At 33.6% G+C, this 19130-nt stretch overlaps 2 protein-coding genes across 3 annotated transcripts; one reads left to right on the plus strand and one right to left on the minus strand.

Moving 5' to 3' along the window:
- Positions 1-258: 258 nt before the first annotated feature.
- LOC133182792 (synaptic vesicle 2-related protein-like) lies at positions 259-18406 on the minus strand. Of its 2 annotated transcripts, XM_061317643.1 has the most exons (5): positions 18281-18406; positions 17429-17521; positions 14857-14993; positions 1933-2194; positions 259-1589 (listed from the first exon to the last, which is right to left on the minus strand). In XM_061317643.1, exons 1-5 carry the CDS (start codon positions 18351-18353, stop codon positions 898-900), a joined length of 1257 nt encoding a protein of 418 aa, XP_061173627.1. In that variant the 5' UTR covers positions 18354-18406; the 3' UTR covers positions 259-897. The 2 variants fall into 2 exon arrangements, with proteins under 2 accessions (XP_061173627.1, XP_061173621.1); XM_061317637.1 differs by lacking the exons at positions 14857-14993; positions 17429-17521; positions 18281-18406 and adding an exon at positions 2872-3537 and having other exon boundaries at positions 1933-2208.
- Positions 3531-12530, plus strand: LOC133182805 (uncharacterized). Its single transcript, XM_061317653.1, has 4 exons — positions 3531-3595; positions 9740-9907; positions 11380-11607; positions 11821-12530. Exons 2-4 carry the CDS (start codon positions 9745-9747, stop codon positions 12474-12476), a joined length of 1047 nt encoding a protein of 348 aa, XP_061173637.1. The 5' UTR covers positions 3531-3595; positions 9740-9744; the 3' UTR covers positions 12477-12530.
- Positions 18407-19130: the final 724 nt, after the last annotated feature.

Below are 19130 nucleotides of genomic sequence, written 5' to 3' on the forward strand. Positions count from 1 at the left end.
GTTAATGGGAAAATTTGGGTGTTTCAAATATTACACAAACATTTATTTCATGTTAAAGGTTTCTATTGTTGTTTGGATGGAAGAATACTGCATTAATTAATTGGGACTCAACATAATTTTTCTGGGACAATTTAGCTGGGACTCAACCATCTCAAAATCTGAGATGACTCAACAAAATCCTAGTGAGAACCCTGTATGAATGTCGTCATCTGGATAGTTTCAGACTTGCAGTTAAGGATGAAAGGAATAGAGATGCCATTTCAAGACAACATATAATTTTATTCTCAAAAGACCAAATATGAAAACACTCATTTAGAAAATTATGCACCAAAGTAATTGGTAAATGTATGAGCACAGATTAAAATATCTGTGACTGAGAAAATAAGCAGATTTCTAAAATGGTATATAAATCAACAGATCTGTAGCAACACTGAGATCGATGGGATATTAGTATTATGCAGAACTAGCTCTTACATCTGTTAATACATAAAAAAAAAATCTTAGAGTATTCAATGTATATGGATTGAAAATAATGGCCCAAAAGAAGGAATGCCATCATTTTCATGGATGCAAGAAATCCAAAAATTAAAATTATAATGGTGAGATGTTTTGGCCCAAATATAAAAAATACTATAAATCATGTTTATGTATAAAAATCTCCCTAACATTTTATACAGACATGCTGCAACAGCAATCAAGATACAAGTATAACATTCCAAATCAGCAATATCCAGCTTGAAACAAACAATTCTGAAGCAAATTGAACTGCACCATAAAAAGATACTTGATAAAAGTCATTAAAGCAAAAGACTTAGTTACTGATGCATCTTTCAGTACTAGTACAGATGTGCAAACTTAATCTTTTACAAATAAATAATGCAATACTAACTATCATCGTTAATTGATAGTGCTTTCTGCCATCTCATCTGTCAACGTCTCTTTATCTGAGTCGTTCTCTTTGTCGGAGTCTTTTAATGCCTTCCCCGCTGTTTCTGACCTTAGTCCACAAATGGCCAGAGCCTGAAGAAAGAATACTCCAGCCCACACTACAGGGTATAACCAAGTTATATCACTAGACAACAGGTATTCCCCAACAAAGGGGGTAATCAATCCAGGAATTTCAATGATCATGTACATTGTGGCCATAGCTGTGCTGCGAATATGAGTGGGATACACTTCAGGTGTGAATGTACTTAAAATGGAATAAATTGGGACCATGAAAAAATAACACACAATTACAGAGACTGCTTTCAAAAAATCCATGCCTACAAAAGCAAATAATAGCAATGAGATACATGTTGAAAAGGAGAATAGTTGTAAACATCTAATACGGCCAAGCATATATGGTTCTATCACTATCATAGCTAGGCAGAGTCCTGGAAGTTCTCCTATGAACACGGTAAACATGTTGAAATATGGATCCACTCCCAATGATCCCATGTATTCTGGAAGGTACACCGTGACCCCCCAGTAACCTGTGGCCTGAAGAAACCAGATCAAACCAATGTTGATAGTCTTTAGACTCATCTCTGGGGTAAACAGCTGGGAAATTCTACCTCGCTTCTCAGATGGCATGCATTCTATTTCACCTGTAGAAAACAGGAACAATTTTTACTTTTACTATTTAAAGGTAGTATAATAGAAGAAAAATTACCTATAAACAAAATAGTATGAATTGTGAATTGATGCAATTTACATAGTGATATTGAATCCATTGTATAAACACAGGTTTATTAAATCCTAGATTGAATAAACAAATGTCAGACTTGTTTCAGACTATAAAGTGATTAAGGTTTATATAGGTGTAGATTTATCTATCATTAATATCTATAAACATATAAAATTGGATTTATTCCAGTACCCCACTTCCCTAACCTCATTCCTTAATATTTGGATAAATTGAACATAGTAAGGGTTAAACAATGGCATTACCTTGCCATGCCAAAGGTTCATGGATCATTTTCTGAAGTACTGTTTTTCCTCTATATTCCTGACCAGAAATGAAAAGAAACCTTGGAGATTCTTCTGTAAGGCAGAATGCAGCAATGCACACAATAAACGCTGGTGCTGTGCAGGCAGCCATAAAATGCCTCCAGCTGTAACTCTCCAGCAACCACCAGGCCATTCCACCAGCAAACACTGCTCCCAGTGCACCACAAAATGTCACTCCTACCATGCACTTCCCACGATTTTTCTGAGGAAGGAATTCTGAAAATATAGGAGAAAACAAATTGAAACAAATTCAATGTAAAAAAAGTTCAACATTAAAGAATGCCACTGAAAGAATTAAGATGTGGAGTTTAAGAATTACTATATTTATTTTAGAAATTATCCCCCTTTTTTACAGTGCTAATCCTGTATAAACATGATTAGTTTGATATCTCTTTCAGTCTGCTAGGCACAGACTGTCTGCATCATCATTCATGCTCATTAAACATATTTCTACATTCTTTTAATCATTAATTTTGCTGAAGTTTGATTAATAGTTTGTATAGTGGTCAGATGGGTTCAATGGCTGGTGGCTAGATAGCTCCATTGGTAGAAAACCTGACTGGAGATTCAAGGGGGGTGGGGGGTCGAATCCCGGTCTGATCTGTTGCAGTTTTCTCTTTCCCGTTACTTTTGGTGCCATGCCCTGGAAGTGACAGGTGAAAAACCAGCCAGGGAAAAGCCTTGGTTGGTGTCTTCAGGGGCCTAAGACCTTTAGGGAGGGAGGAATGTGGCAGTCAGATGGGTTCATTTGCCAGATAGCTCAGTTGGTAGAGCACCCGAATAGAGATTCAGGGGGCCAAGATTTGGATTCTGGTCTGATCTGTCACAGTATTGAAATTATTAAAAAAAAAAAGAGAGAAAAGAAATACAAGTTCATACCTAAGAGATAAACAAATACAATTGATGATACTGCTCCATTACCAACAGACACACAGGTACGCAAAATGACCAGGACTAGAAAAGACGGTGCAAATGCTGAAGCTATCCCAAACAAAGCAACAGTAGAAACTGCAATAGCAAATGGCCACTTTCTTCCGTATTTGTCACTAATTATTCCAAATGTACACTCTCCTAGGATGCCCCCAATACCACTTCCCAATGGTAGCAGTGGAAATATGAATTTATTGAGGTCCCATTCTTTCTTTACCGGATGACTGAGGAAAACAAACACAACTAACTCTGCACACACAGCAAAGTACGCCCCACCAGTGGTGAGTAGCATTCTGAGATGAAGAAATCCAAATTTTGTCTTTGAAATAAAGCTATCCAATTTAACAGTTTTTTCAGCATTTTCATGGGATGTGTCATTATGAGTTAATGCTTCAACTTCACTGTTCCTTTCCACAAAAGACGAATCACTATCATTTCTTTGTTTCATGGTCACCGTCATGTTTAGTCACCTTATTTCCACATGTTAATTTGATCTGAGTAAATAACATGCGCTGTATCGCATCAATAATGCCACTTTATTCTAAACTTTTCATAAACCCAGATTTCACATTCGAAACTTCTCGGCTGTTTTCAACACTTTCGATTTACCAGGTGACATCCAACAAAATGTTAGATTTGTAAGAGCCTGAAGAGGAAATATTTATTGTAGACTGTAAGTTTTATTAATATGTTTTACGGTGTGACCGTTGGGGGCGAGCGCAGTTGTACCATCAAAAACCTATACACAGTTTACACTTCTAACGTTGATGGATCCGCCTCTTCAAACGTCAAACCGCACGAGACACAGTCAAGACTGTGACGTCACATGACGTCGGAATTTACGGAGACAGCCGAGCGTCTGGTTGAACGAGACTAAAGATCTTGTGCAATAATAAATGAAATACGTTGTAGAGTGGATGTAATTATTTTTTATTTCTTTTAAGCCCTCTGCAAAGAAAGAAAAGTAAACGTTTCTCTCGGTAATGAATAATTATCCTTGGTCTTTTGAATGTTTTGTAAGAATTTCGCATGGAACCCTGGTAGCGAAGGAATTCTGGGAATGTTGCCCCAGAAAATTTCCCTGACGTATGTACAGATTTCATTCCGAATTTCCTCTGTTCTTACACGTTAGTCTATTGAGCTCGCTTCGCGAGCGGCGCTTCGCGCCGCTCGCTGCGCTCGCTATTATATACATTTTGTCCATTCATTATTAATTCTGTATGTAGATAAGTACATTTATCTTTGTGACATGTTATGGAAGGCTTGCTTATCACATGTTTATGTCTAGCTCGTCGCGGGACCGCATGGTACCATTTTAAGTTTTCTGTAGAATATAACGAAAATGAATTTTATGCATGTTTACTAGAAATAAATTTCATCGATAAAAAGAAATATGCATGTTGCCTTTATAGAGATACAAACTAACTGCTAACGTTATATCACTTAAGATGCTGCAAGTGGTGTGTTTGTTATATCAGTCATTCTACAAAAACATGACCAATTAAGAATTTTTTATGTCGCTTACAAATTTACCGTTGTAATATCTTAACTAAAAATTTAAAGGTCGATTTCAAGTCTAAAACTTAACATACACACATGGTTTTGTAAATATTTACCGATATATATGTATATGCAGTTAAAGTTTTGATATAAACATAATGTAATGTTGAAAAACGTATTCCACTGCAAATCTTAATGTCGCTTCACTTATTTACAAATTTCAAGATGAAATTTTTAGCCGTAAAATTGTTGAAAGTTTTTGCATTAAAGGTATAAAAAATTTTATTATTTTGGGAGCGAAATGCTTCATACTTTTGTTTAATATCCTATTAAAACAAACTTTGATTTTAACTTTTGAGGAGAATTTTAACTTTTATTGCTGGAAATTAACTTCTGTAATGATTAACTTCCGTAACGATATTTTTCCCAAAAATTTAATTTAAATTCGGATTCATGCAAGACTTCATGAATCATACTTTAGCGTTCTTGACTGAACGAAAAATTGGTCAAAATCAGCTTTATTTGAAAAATAATAAGGCTTGATCAAACATTAACTTCCGTAACATTACCTTAAAATCAATGGTATTTTGAAATTGTTGTAAAAAGTTAATGATACCAGATTCGTGGACAATGTTTTGTTTTCAAGTTCACTGATATGTCCTTTAGAGAATTATGATGTTCATTTTGCTATTTGAAACAATTATTTTTTTCATGTTTTATACTCTGAATTGGTCCATTTATCGTAGAATGACTGATATACAGTCATTAATGGCAAACTATCAACAAAACTTTTTGATAAACGTGATGACTTTAACTTTTCTATCGTCAACATCCCTTATTTATGCAGCAATATACCATTATCACCAGCATATGGAATTTATGTCTTCCAGTTCAGTTGATTCAATATGAAAGAACATGTTATTTTAAAACAATGCAAGCTATTGACAAATAAATTTATGATAAAGGATATTTATAGTCTGACTTGTTTTAAGTAAAAAATTTACAAATTCTATGGTGGATACAAAGACCTTGTTATCAATTACAATCTGTTGTTATAAGTCAAATGTTGGCTGGCATTCAAACAAATTTTTAGGCCATTACTTTTACATTGAATTGTCTAACCATATCAATCAGTGTATCAAATAATTGGATACACATACTAGTAAATTTGCTCTTGCCATTGATAGTGCATGAAACTTTTGAAGTGTAAATATGACAGCAAGGATGTTTGATGGACAATTATTTATATTTTTGATAAAATTTGAGGTGTGGAGGCATATTAGAAATGGGGGAGAAGGTGTTAGGTTCGTTTATAAAGTACAATACTTTTTTGTGAAAAAATGTAGGAGAGTGCTAAGATATTAATTTAAATATAAATTTTGAGAATAAGGAGGGGGGGGGGGGTCATCACCATTTCCTGTTTCAATGCATATATAAAGGTGTTATTAGGCAAAAAAATACATGTAGTTTTCCATAGAATCGATAGGAAAATATCTTTAAAAATCTTCTTCTTAAGAACAACAAAGCCATGATAGGTCATATTTATACGGAAGCATCCTCAGGTAGTGTAGATTCAAATTTGTTCAAATAATGACCCCCGGGGGTAGGGTGGGGCCAGAACGGGTGATCAAAGTTTAGCATAGGAATACTGATACTATTAGGAAAATTCTTTAAAAGTCTTCTTCTCAAGAACAGCAAAGCCATGATTGGTCATATTTTAATGGAAGCATCCTCAGGTTGTGTAGATTCAAGTTTGTTCAAAGTTTGTTCAAATCATAAACAGGGTAGGGTGGGGCCACAATGGGGGATCAAAGTTTTACATAGGAATAATATAGGAAAAAATCTTTCTCCCAAAAACAGAAAAGCCATGATTAGTCATATTGTTATGGAGGCATCCTCAGGTAGTGTAGAATCAAATTTGTTCAAATGAGGGCCCCCTGGGGTAGGGTGGGGCCACAATGGGGGATCAAATTTTTACAAATGAGTATATAGGAAAAAAATCTTCTGCTCAAGAACAGCAAAGCCATTTGTTATATTGATATGGAAGCATCATCAGGTAGTTTAAAATTCAAGTCCCTCCCTCCCCACCCCCATGTAAAATTTTCAATACTGAACTGATTTTTGCTCCCCCCCCCCCCCTAGCCAATGTGCTCAGGTGAGTGATGAGGCCCATAGGCCTCTTGTCTTTTCTTTCCATTTCTTTTAGGAATGTTCAGAAGCTGTTATACGAGCAACAACATCCAAAAATTATAATTCAATGTATAAATAAATTTTCACAAAATATATTTCCATATAGTATTACATATACATCTAGAGAGAGATAACTCTTGGATATAACTTTTTTTCACTATAGGAATTGATGGAAAACAGAAAAAATATACCCCCCCCCCCCCTTGAACAAAAATTCCTTTTTGCAGGCATTACTGATATAAATGTATTACCGATATAATTCTAAATGCCCCTCGAGGGCCCCTTGATTGAGGAATAAACATAATTATATATGTATAAATTTATTTATAAGGTATTGTGGATTGTTGTTACTTATCAAAGGTTTTATAAATTCATGGGGGAAACATAAGTTTTTAGACAAAAACACAGGGAAAATGTTCATTTTATTACCAATATCAAGTGAGATTACAACTACAAAATTGTTCTTAATTAAATAAATCATATGTTTAATTTTACATAAGTTAAACATAAAAAAAAGATTTAATTTAAGGGTCATTTATCCATATCCATGAGTAATTTAAAATCTGATGGTGTTTTAAAGCCTGATTTCAATGAATAAGATTTTCTACCCCATTATAAAAAGAATAACAGCAGGTGCAGCTCCAGGAAGTTTTTCCGGGGGGGTTGGGGGGGGGTGGAGGGGGGAATCAATCCTAGTCTAAAAAAATTCCAGCCCAAAAATTTCTTCACAAGCAAAAAAAAAAAAAACAAAACAAAACAAAACCAAAAAAAAAAAACAAAAAAAACAAAAAAAAACAACAACAACAACCAAAAAAAAAAAAAAAACTTAAAAAAACTTAATTCCCTTCCCAAACATGTTAAACCCAGAAATTTCTTCACAAGCCAAAAAATATTGGAAAAAAATTGAAAAAAAAAAAATAAAATCCATTTCCCAAACGTGACAAACACCAATACTGTGGTGATGATGGTGGGGCCCATGTTTTCAAGGGGTGGGTGGGTTGTAAAGTCATTTTTTATTTGCTTCTGTATATACTTTTAATTACTTTGCAAATTCCGGGGGGGGGGGGGGGGGGGGGGGGGGGGGTCTGGACCCCCCCCCCTTTCTAGATCCACACATGTACAGTTTATAGTCATGAACAATATGGCATGGGTAGTAAAATTATTAATCAATTACTAATGAATTCTACTTTGCTTTCAATAAAGTTTTAATGGCGAAATTGCCATAAATGTTGAATTAAATGTGTGTAAGATGTAGGCAGGAATCCAGAGTTAGTGTTCACATGCAGTTCTTATAAGAAGTAGTGAATGGAAGGTAGGACTTTTTTTCTCTTCTAGAAACACTCAAGGTCGGAGAAGAAGAAAGAAAAAAATAACATATATTTGTTTTAAGTTCCTTTTGTACTAACTTACATTATTTTAAATGCATTTTTTTTTTTTAGAAAACATTGTAAATGTTCTAAGCCTTTGGGGAAAGAGTAGGGGGGAATCAATTAATTAAATAAATAGGAAGTTATTAGAAAATGTTTGAATTTGAAGGAAATCTAGGATTCTGACTGTCTGACTTATAACAAGCTGTCTCATGTAATGTAGATTAATTCATTGAGCAGACATGTTTTTCAACTTATGGCTGATTGGGGAAAGGGATCAGGCAGTGGTATATCGCTGCATTAAGGGTTTAGTAATTTCCATATGAATAATTAGGGTCAGATCTTTAAAAGTTCTCTGTCATGACTGTATTTTATCAATTATAAAATGAATGTGAAAGCACTGCATGCAGATCTCTCATAAATTTAAAAGTTTTTCATTTTGGGAACAGAAATAATGGAAAACTTATTTTTCAGCCAGTACATAATCATTGAAATTAAAGCATTAATTGTGATATCACCCCCTTCTTATGGTACATTTTTTTAAAAATCTATTTTGTCTCAAGCGGGACACAATGTCCTTTTTATTTCAAAAATATATTCATTTTCCCAAGAAAGGATACATGCAACATTGCATAATCAGTAAATCTGGCATAATATTTTTTAATTGGTATGCTGTAAACATATTACATTAGTCAGTGTATTCTATTTAGCACCTTTGCCAGAAAGTAGCTTATAATGCTAAATCAAGTACATTGCTAAATGTCTCCTATGATCCCACCTCTGATGTTTTAGAGGTCCGTGTTTGCTCTGCTCCCAATTTGTATAGTTTCAATGGATTTTGAGCTTGATTACTATTCATTATCTCCATATTTCATGCAATATATATTTTTATTATATATTTATTATATAATACGGGATTTTTGCATCCCTGATATGAACACAGGCACGCGCCCTGTATTACACACCCTGTATCAGCACCCTTTATTTTACCCTTTATCACACCCTTTATTACACCTTTCCGAAACATCTCTGTATTTTTCATTTGGAGTACCTCGGATCTTTTTCTATTAATTGTTTATAAAGTTTATTTAAATTGTAAATTTTCATCAGATATTTTATGCTATTCAAAGTAATCATTTGTTTAATTAATAATTATTTCATTTCTTATCGCTGTATGCATTGCCTTTGGAAAAAAATAATGAGAAAGGAAATTCAACGAAAAAAAAGAACAGATTCAATTACTAAGAATTAATTAATTTACAGGTTTATATATATATATGATTTTTTTTGACACTATTTTCAAATATATAATAAAAACAACAATACAAGACAAAATCTGTATCACACCCAATATCAACCCTCGACCAATATCAGCCCTCTGGCCTTCGGCCCTCGGGCTGATATTGGAGTCTCGGGTTGATATGAGGTGTGATAAAGATTTTGCCATGTATTATTCTCTATATATTTAGCGTGTTCAAAAATCGCTAAACCTAATCTTTGCTAATTTGTTGTAAACTTAATTTCCACCAAATGTTGTACAAGCTAAATATAATACATATACAGTTATCAATCGCAGCTAAATTTGGATTATTTTTAATTAATCTTTTAATGGAGATTTAATAGTACATATTTTGATATATTTACTGATTTTGATTAACTTGACTGATCTCTTCATGTTAATTGCTGTCAAAGTACAATGTATCTGGCTCCAAAATTAATTCTATGTTTTGATAAATTTCATTTACAAGTGTTATTTATAGGCTCAATGAAACAAGAAATGGCTGGGACTGCCAGGAGAGTTATATATGTGTACAAAGGACTAGGAGCTTTGGAAGAAAACTGTAAGGTTCTGATGTCACAGCTGATGCGATTTGTGAACCCTTGTGTTCATGCCATCCAGTTTATATCTCCAGAGGAAACAATCATTGGTGAGTGTGGGGACTGAGGATAAATCATATTTAATTAACATTATCACACACATACATTCATCATGTGTTCATTATAAAATTTACATCCCAAGGACGTCTGCCATCTGCTGTCAGAAAAAAAATTCTCCATCTAAAAATTACGAATTTGCAATTAAAGCGAGGAGTAGATGTCAAGATAAAACATGATAAAGGTAGAAAGAGAAGTCAGAAAACTGTCATATTGGAAAAGAAGTATTCAAATGAGACTTCTTTTTAATAGAAAATGAAATGAGGTAACAGTTTGTACAATATACATGTACCAAATAAAGCTATTGTCGGCTTGTCAAAAGCACATTATTTGACGCAATATCCTATAGGCTGTAAGTGATGTATTTATAGCTAGCAGATGTTAATATCACGGAATTATTTTAAAAAAAACCCAGCAAAATTAGACTCTGTATTACATATGCTGTAAAGTTTTTGTTCATTAAAATACATGTATAACAAGATTGGTACAAATTTATTAACAAAAATTATACACAGGGAACTGTGTACACAATTCTTTTTCTCATTAAATTTTATTCAATGGTATAAGAGGAGTTGTAGATAAGAGATGTAAGCCCCAAAGAATAACGGACAAATGGACGTGCAGACAGATGGACATCCCATCACTATACACCTCCCGCTTTTCAAGCGAGTTGTATAATTAAGATTGTATGTCATAGCAATAAAATGTATGATGATAGTTCATGATACTGAGGGGGAAAATATCACAATAAATTACAATCTTTTGGCTTTCTTAAGCAAACAATGTTTAAGTTAGGTCACATAAAACTGATTTTTAGACACATATATACATAGATACAAATTTGAAAAACTCTTGATGCAAGTGGTTGAATTTTATTTGACCTTGGACCATTAAACCTTAATTTCAGTATGTTTCTTTATAGAAACTATAAGATGGAAGTCAATCTTCAAACTGTGTCCACAGCATAATGCTCCATTGATATAAAACAATTCTCTGTCTTTGGTATTAACCTTCAAATGGAATTCAGTAGGTTTTCTTTCTTTCTTCAGCTAAACATCTTAAGTAAGAACATATTGTCTGTAATATTGATATTAATTTTCCCTATCAGTTCCATTACGCATCTTGGCCATCCTAAACATCAGTAGCAGGAATGAGACTAAAAGGTGAAACAGTCATCTTTATATTGTGTACAAAACATAGCTACAGACACACTCACATACAAATATGCATGGATGGACATGCCAACAACCAACTTGAATTTATCTCTAACCCTAAACTAAAAGCCTGACTCACAGTAAAATGATGCATTGATGTTTTTAGTGTATTGTAACACCTCTACAAAATGCATTGCCTATCCATGGAAAGATCATTAGAAGGAGGACAGGGCTACAACTAAGTTTTACAAACCTGTATTTTACAAGTTGTGTGACATAACATGATAACAGAATTCTGTTAAATCTATCAGGTAGTTGGTGTGACACTGCAGCTCTCTATGTGATTGGAGGAGGGTATGATCTTGGACTTATTGAAGCTTTAGGACCAGCAGGCATGAACAAGATCCAAGAGTATGTACACCATGGAGGCTCCTACTTGGGAATTTGTTCTGGGGCTTATTTTGCCTGTAGTTACATTGAGTTTGACAAAGGAGGACCCCTGGAAGTGTGTGGAGACAGGCAACTGAAATTCTATCCTGGTATAGGAAAACTGACATTTATATGAATCAAATTTATTATGCTTTAAATTAATTGTGCCTTTTTAGGGGTATTTTTTTCAGTTTGAAAGTTTTGTAAAGTTAATTAAAACAAATGGTGTTTTTGAAAGTGAACTTTCTCTCACCTGTTTTGCAAAAAAACTGGAATTACCTGTATTCTGAACATTTAAAAAATTATGTTAATATTTCTTTCAGGAGGAAAGATTGGGCCTTTGTATGGACCATACAAATATAACTCTGACTTTGGATCAAGGGCAGCATCATTAAAGTGCCACATTCCTCAGCCAGTCAAACTGACCAATGATGCCCCATGGTCTAATTCACCAATCGGCACCAAGAATGGATTCAAGTCTCACAAGATGGAGGAATTTTATGCTTACTTTAGCGGTGGAGGATTCTTTTATCCTTATCCCAAAGGGAGTTTCGAGACCGCAAAAGTTCTGGACAGCTATCACACAAATAACGGCATCCACGGTGAAGAGCAGACTTATTTCATTGAATTGGTCAAATCAGATATACATACCTCAGTAAATTCATGTCCAGAAGATCAACAATGCAAGCCTACCTCTAGTAATCAATGTCAAGAACGTGATGTAGAAGTTTTATGTACATACTCTGAACTTAAGGGGGAACCTGCTGCTATTGTCAAGTGTAAGGTGGGAAAAGGACAGGCTGTACTGAGTTCTGTACATATAGAGTATGACAGTCAGTGTCTTGACATTAAGGATGTTTATCTAAAACCCATCATTGAATCTCTGAAGAATTTTGACTTTGAACAAAGCATAATGTTTAGATATATGTTAAAATGCTTAGGTGTTAGCATTAATTTAGATGATAAGCATAAAGTATAGTTACATTAAAGTATCTGAATAAAAGTATAAAAATATACATATTTTACAACAAATTTCGTATTTATTACAGAATTTACTACAGTTGAACTTCAGTATCTCGAACATTGATATCTCAAATACCATGGATAAGTCGAACTGATCTGGAAGTCCCAACCACATATTCTTTAAGTATTTTAACCAAGATATTTCGAATCCTCAGATATCTCAAAGTATTTCACGGTCCCATCCAGTTCAAGATAACCAGGTTGGACTGTATTTGGCTATCAATGAATTTAAAAAATGACAGACTAGAAATGTGTTTCCCATCTCCAGCCATCACTATATGATCTAAATGAAATGACCTTGAATCTAGATTATGACATCTCTGCATGAGAATGAATGCATTTTAGACTGTAACAAAGCTTTTGCCTTGTTAAAGAACTATATGCGGTATATGCATATATTTGCCCCCACAAAAGTCATATTTTGAAAATATCTTGAAATGTGCTGAATTGTATATATTGTATGAGAAATCTAAATTAACAAAAAATATTATAGTTTCAAAGTAGGTTATTAGCAATTTTTGCTTCTGTGACGTCACAAACTATTCGGATTTTGTGTTGTTTTTCAGAAAGAGGAAAAAATGGACAAAATTTGTTCAATTTTACTACAAAATTTATAGAGCGCAGGCCTGCTCAGGAACAATATTTACATATTTCATTGATATTATCATTCTACACATTATATCAAAATATTGAGGTGGAGCAGACCTGCGCTCAGTGACTTTTACTCAAAATATTGACGTAATATACACCTTTTTCTGTATAATTCATGGAAATTTTGAATTTACGTCACTTTTCTGACGTCATATCTAACATATGGTGTCATGGATTATGAAAATATTCAGTGCTTTGATGTCTGCAGATATCCCCCTGTTTTAGAACATAATTATATATTTCTCCCTCAAAATTTGGTTTTGGGGGCAAATATTGGTCATTACTGAATATAGTCCTTTGTATGTATCATCCCCTTACAGACAGACTTTGAGTGATTATCGTGTCATTTTAGTCATTAGCAACAGCATACATGTCTAACTTCATTCCAATCAAAGCTTCCAAAGTTATAACTGGTACAAAGTTTTAGCTGTCATTGTCCATTAATGTTGACCATAGAGATTCTACACCTAGAATCAACAACGTACTTTAGTAGTTTAAAGTTGTATCAAATGCAAGGTTCCATGCCACAGTTATGGGCAATGACATGCAATAGTTTAAATTCATTCTAATGAAAAGTTCCTGGGTTATAGCGGATATGTGATTTCTAAATGTTTTGCTAAGTATGGAGTTCTGTTTGGGCCACTCGCACCTTCCCTCTTTTGCTTTTAGGGCGAAGATGAGAGTGCGAAGGAGTGAAAGTGCAAAGATGCGACGGCGAAGCACGAAGGTGCAAGGGCCAAAGTGCAAAGGTGCAAGGGAGAGATACTAGTATTGCTCCTTCGCCTTCACAACTTAGCATTCTGGCCTTTGCACTTTCACCATAGCACCTTTGCACTTTCACCCTAGCTTAGTGATCTTGGAATCTCAAGAACATGGACAGTAACAAGCAAAAATTTACCTTATTTCAGTCAATTAAGGCCTCCAAAGTTATGGACAGGAAATCCTGGTATAAGACAGAGACAGACAGACTTGTGACAAAAATGCTATTACATCAAAGACAGAAAAAGAAGATTTAAGATGCCATCTTACACGTATATAGCTTTTATACATTTGATATACCCAGTACTGCGCTTATATTGCTATAATTTTGATCACATTTTATTTAAAATCTCAATTGAACATGTTAAATGAAGTACTTATGAGATGTAAATAAATATTTGTACAACTTTTACTTACAGTTATCTGCTTTGTGTCTATCATTCTGATCAAACTTATAATCAATAATGAAGGAATAACACAAATGTAGACAGCATGTGATCAGCATCTTAACTTGCACTTACATGTAAACAATACAGATTCTATGAATTTACAGAAATTTTTTTGATTGACTTGAAACGACTCTGTGTAAAGCAAAGAACATTTTCCTTAGATATGACAATTCTTTATAAGGTGGTATATGGATGGACTTGGTTATGTTGTCCATATATGTGTACTGCATACCTTGGACTTCTCATGTTGGGACCTCTATGTCTTATCTTAGGGTCAAGGACACTTGACTGTATACAGAGGTCATTAGTGACATTTAACATTCTAATCACTGATGTCCTTCATAAGATGATTTAAACACGATGTATTTTGAAATTTTAATCGACATCCCTGTATGATTTAAAAATGTCATGATATTCGTTAGGTGAAGTCCTTGACCTGAGAAGTACAGGCAATAGTTTATGAGTACACATGTTCACGTGACATCCCTTACATGTCCGCCCCCAGAACTTGAATACGGTGGGGATCCTGCAGATACGGGGCACACGACGGACACTCGGACAGTCCAGCACTGGACATCCTCTCTTAAATGATGGCGTAATCCTGGCAGCGTATTCTAAAAATAATTATACATCAAGTTATTCCACCTTTTTTTCACGGTTTTGACATTTTATTAACCAGTACTTTGATATATATAATTTATAACAGGAAATGTTTTAGAAACATCCCCCTCCCCCATCAAGCAAAAGGTTCTAAGATGCTGAGGGGTTAATGTCTTCCTATGTCCAGTTTAACCCGTGAATTTTGACCCTGTAACCTTATAATCAATAAGGGGTCATCTACTCTTCAGGGGGTACTAGTGTACCAAGTTTGATATCTGTTAGTCTAAGAGTTCTTAAGATATCAGGTGGAAAACACTTGGTCTACCCACCCTCCACCTACCTACTCTGACTTCTAAAAATAGAAGTTTGAGGGATTTTAATCAATTTGAAGTTCATAATGGAACCATTTCTAATTTCTTAGTTCCTTAGTTGACATCGCCATTATTTATAAATGAACTTCCTCAAATTCTAACAACACTTTAATCTCCCCATTTTCTCTTAATTCTAAGCAGATTAAGATTCCTAATTAGTGGTAGTTTCAGAATAATTTTATTTGAAATTACTGTTTTAAGTCAACCTATAAATAAGTTGGACATTACCTATATGTTAAGCATGACATATGTTTTGGTGAAAAAGACATTAATATTAGTTTATTTTTAGGTGTCGGGATCGTACCGACTTTTTCAAAGCTCTTTCTCTGAGACCAAACCAAACATCAAATTGATTGACATGCTGATTTAAACACTTGCAGGATGCAGATTACTTTGAATTTAATTATAAATTGCTACTTATAAAAGGTAATTTTAAAACATTCTGCTATTTTCTCTTATAATGTGTGGTATAAACATGCATTTCATTAAATTAGACAGAAAGTATGAACATACAATGTATATTAATTCTTTGAAAATAATAAAACTAGAGAGATGATAGATGACACAGTGCAGCATGCAGTCGTGTCAAGAACTTTTTTTTATTTGGTTTGGTTTGAACATATTTTATTGTCTATAAACTTTACAAATGGGATTGGGCAAAAGTTCTTAAAACTTAATACGCCCTCTCCCTACATATGAATTATACCAAACATATTTACATATATGGGTCGCAGCTTAAAATGAATAAAACTCAGAAAAGCATGATAATCAGAGAAACATTATACAATACACAAGCTGTATAGAATTCGCAAGAAGTAATTATTGCATCAACCAAAACGACCTGACTTTTTAATAAATTTTTGTACAATGGAAAATAAGTATTCATTTTCAACATTATTAAACGTTTCATCTCCCCAGAGTAATGTATGAGTATCAACAGTATGTAATTTTCCCATTTGCAGAAATCTATCGAAAAATTCTTTTCTAGCTTCTGTATATTCTTTGCACGAGAAGAAATAATGATGAGTGTCCTCCACTCTTCCACAGGAACATAAGGGACTCAAAATTATATTACATCAAAAAAGATCGCTATTAAGTACACAGTTGTGTCGAAGTCACAGGTTTTATTTAATTGTCTCTATCTATTTATTTAATAATTTATTTTTGATTTTTTTTAAATGAAATTTTTTCCATCGATTAAAGAATAAGGTATGATTTGGGAAAAATTTGAGACCCTCTTTTTGGATAACTTCAAAAAGTTCAATACATTTAGTTAAGAATCGAGCACCTCTTGTTTATGCATGTTTCAAATTGAGAAATAAATCAAGTGATAGAAAACGTATAGGTCGGGATTTTTTTTTTCAGTCTCTAATTTACAAATCGGTATGGTTGATTTTTATAAAAATTAATTAAGCTGCATTTTCTTAGAAAGCACAGCGCAATAGCTATCCTATCTGCTAAATTTACATATTTTATGCACAAATGTAAGACACAACTTCTATATGAAAATCAAAGATAAGTTTATGTGTGAAATGTAAGTAACATTTCATGAAAATACACCAGAATTGAAATCTTTGAAAAAATTGTTCTTACCCAACGCCAGGTCAGTGTGTATACTTTAAGTCAATAACTATCCTGACTTTGAACCAAGCACAATTTTAGACTTTTTATTGGAAATTGAATTAATTTAACAATTAATACTTTGAATTTTCCATGTCCAACAAGGGCCAGATTTAGTCCTAAACGGCCCTTGTCCTTTGGAATTAAGCAATCGTTTCCATTTGAATTTCAAAGCTAATTTGTCCGACCATGCAAACACCACATAACACGAAATATATACATACATGCAGTACCCATGATGGTTCATTCTGTAATGTATGGGACCAAGATTTGTTTTTATTAACACTTTTTTTGCACCGGTCCCACCCCGTTGATGAATATTGCCTGGTCCCTTACATAGCTCCTTTCAAGTGATATATTGTATACATTTTGGTTAAATTTGTTTTCATTGTCTACTTGCTTTCAACTTACCGTAAACTTTAAGGGGGAACTTACCGCAAAATTTAAGGTCGACTTACCGTGAAATTTAAGGGGACGTTGAGTGATGCGTAACTGCAACAGAATACGTGCTATCCGGAACCACGTTTTGTCTATAGTACATTCTACAATTCCTGTCAATTAAATCAAATTTGAATATTTTTAAAATTCTGACCTGTAAAATGTTTTTTCTTTCAATTATTTAGTAATGAATATGTTAATTCTAATTATATCCAGGATACTGTATAGTGTGCTACATAGGGATAGTATTTACTATTAATATATATCATACAAAATTTGATAACAATAAATACACTCAGCATTCAGCCAAATGGCTGAGAAGCGTTTTTTCTCTCTTTTATAGTATTAAATTTAATGTAAAGTACATATATACGACGACAAAATACAATTTTTATTATTCAGACAGTTTTAAATAAGGGTGTTTTTCGGGGGGGGGGGGCAATGACAGCACAATTAAAACAACTTTGCCTAGGGATAGGGCTTACCGTTTTTGCATGTAGTTTTTCTTTATGTGTAACTTTTAAATTTGTACAAATACCCCCCCCCCCCCCCAAAAAAATGAAACATTGAAAATTTTCTTCTGTGAACTTGCGAACGTCTTTAAGTAGCTTAGTATTCCATATTTTCATCATTTTTCGAAAAGAGAAATTCGAACGTTGTTGACTCCTCTTTACCCAAAAGGCTGGGACTAAGCTGTACTCACTGTGGGTAAATACTACATCTTGCACCAGAAGAGTTTTGTTTAATAATAAAAAAAAATGTGGAAAATCGGAATGTAGACAAAAACATTGCAAATATTCAAAAACTTGCAAGTTTGTTATTAGAAGCAAAACTGATAATTAAAAGAGACGAGATTAAAATAGATTACTTACTATTGGATCTGCTCGCTGCTGAGTCGGTTGTTAAGAGAGTCAGGCAGAATAAAATGTGAAAAGACTTCCGCATGTTATCGGTTTGATATACTTGACAGCATTGCGACCTTTTATATAAATGACAGGTGCTCTAAATTCAAGCGGCGACATTCCCAAACTGACAAACGAAAACCAGGGGCCTCCTATGATTTGTAGCGCTTTACTTATGCAATAAGTAAAATGTTAAAGCAATTACAATCCCTCACTTCAATGAATTATTGAACAAAATTCGAACACGTTGCAGATTTTTAGGGAGCATGAGAGATATGACTTTGGTCAAATATTTAAGGTTGAGTCTTTCCTGTTATTAATAAAATACATTCATTTGTATAGCGACATAATCATCTACCTCATTAATAGTATTTTTAACTAAGCTTACAGTGCGGTATATACATTAATTGGCTTGTACCATTTTGTCTTACACTTGTCGTACATTTTAATCACATTAATTTTCGAAATTATAATTACTCTCATCTTAAGCAATTAAATTTGTATTAAATGGGTGTAAACGTGTCTGAGGGTAAGTACGTGTACAAAAATAAGGACAAACATTTGGGAGTAACTTGCATTACATCGAACATCAATCTATGATCCTATTTGTTCAACTATATATCGCAATTCTAGCCATATGAATAAAGATGTCGATCAAAGATTAATTTTTTACGCATGGATTTAATTATACATATATAGATTTTAATCGATGTGTATTTTTTGACTAGAAATAAAGTAAACAATTAATTTTAGCAGCAGCATAAAGTCAACATCTTCAGTGCTAGCTGCAGAACTGTAGCGTTATGGTTTTACATTTTAG

Source organism: Saccostrea echinata, unplaced genomic scaffold (genome assembly GCF_033153115.1).
Source record: "Saccostrea echinata isolate AGI-Se365-2 ecotype Australia unplaced genomic scaffold, CSIRO_AGI_Sech_v1 ptg000001l, whole genome shotgun sequence".
Classification (NCBI taxonomy): Eukaryota; Metazoa; Mollusca; class Bivalvia; order Ostreida; family Ostreidae; genus Saccostrea; species Saccostrea echinata.

Excerpts from the sequence above, each read along its gene's own strand:
- LOC133182792 (XM_061317637.1), bottom strand. The coding sequence starts at position 3,382 with ATGACGGTGACCATGAAACAAAGAAATGATAGTGATTCGTCTTTTGTG. Across the intron at positions 2,209-2,871 it reads TGTATTTGTTTATCTCTTAG|AATTCCTTCCTCAGAAAAAT; the intron begins GTATGAACTTGT and ends CTATATTTTCAG. Across the intron at positions 1,590-1,932 it reads TGAACCTTTGGCATGGCAAG|GTGAAATAGAATGCATGCCA; the intron begins GTAATGCCATTG and ends TGTTTTCTACAG.
- LOC133182805 (XM_061317653.1), top strand. The coding sequence starts at position 9,745 with ATGAAACAAGAAATGGCTGGGACTGCCAGGAGAGTTATATATGTGTAC. Across the intron at positions 9,908-11,379 it reads TCCAGAGGAAACAATCATTG|GTAGTTGGTGTGACACTGCA; the intron begins GTGAGTGTGGGG and ends TAAATCTATCAG. Across the intron at positions 11,608-11,820 it reads GCAACTGAAATTCTATCCTG|GAGGAAAGATTGGGCCTTTG; the intron begins GTATAGGAAAAC and ends TATTTCTTTCAG.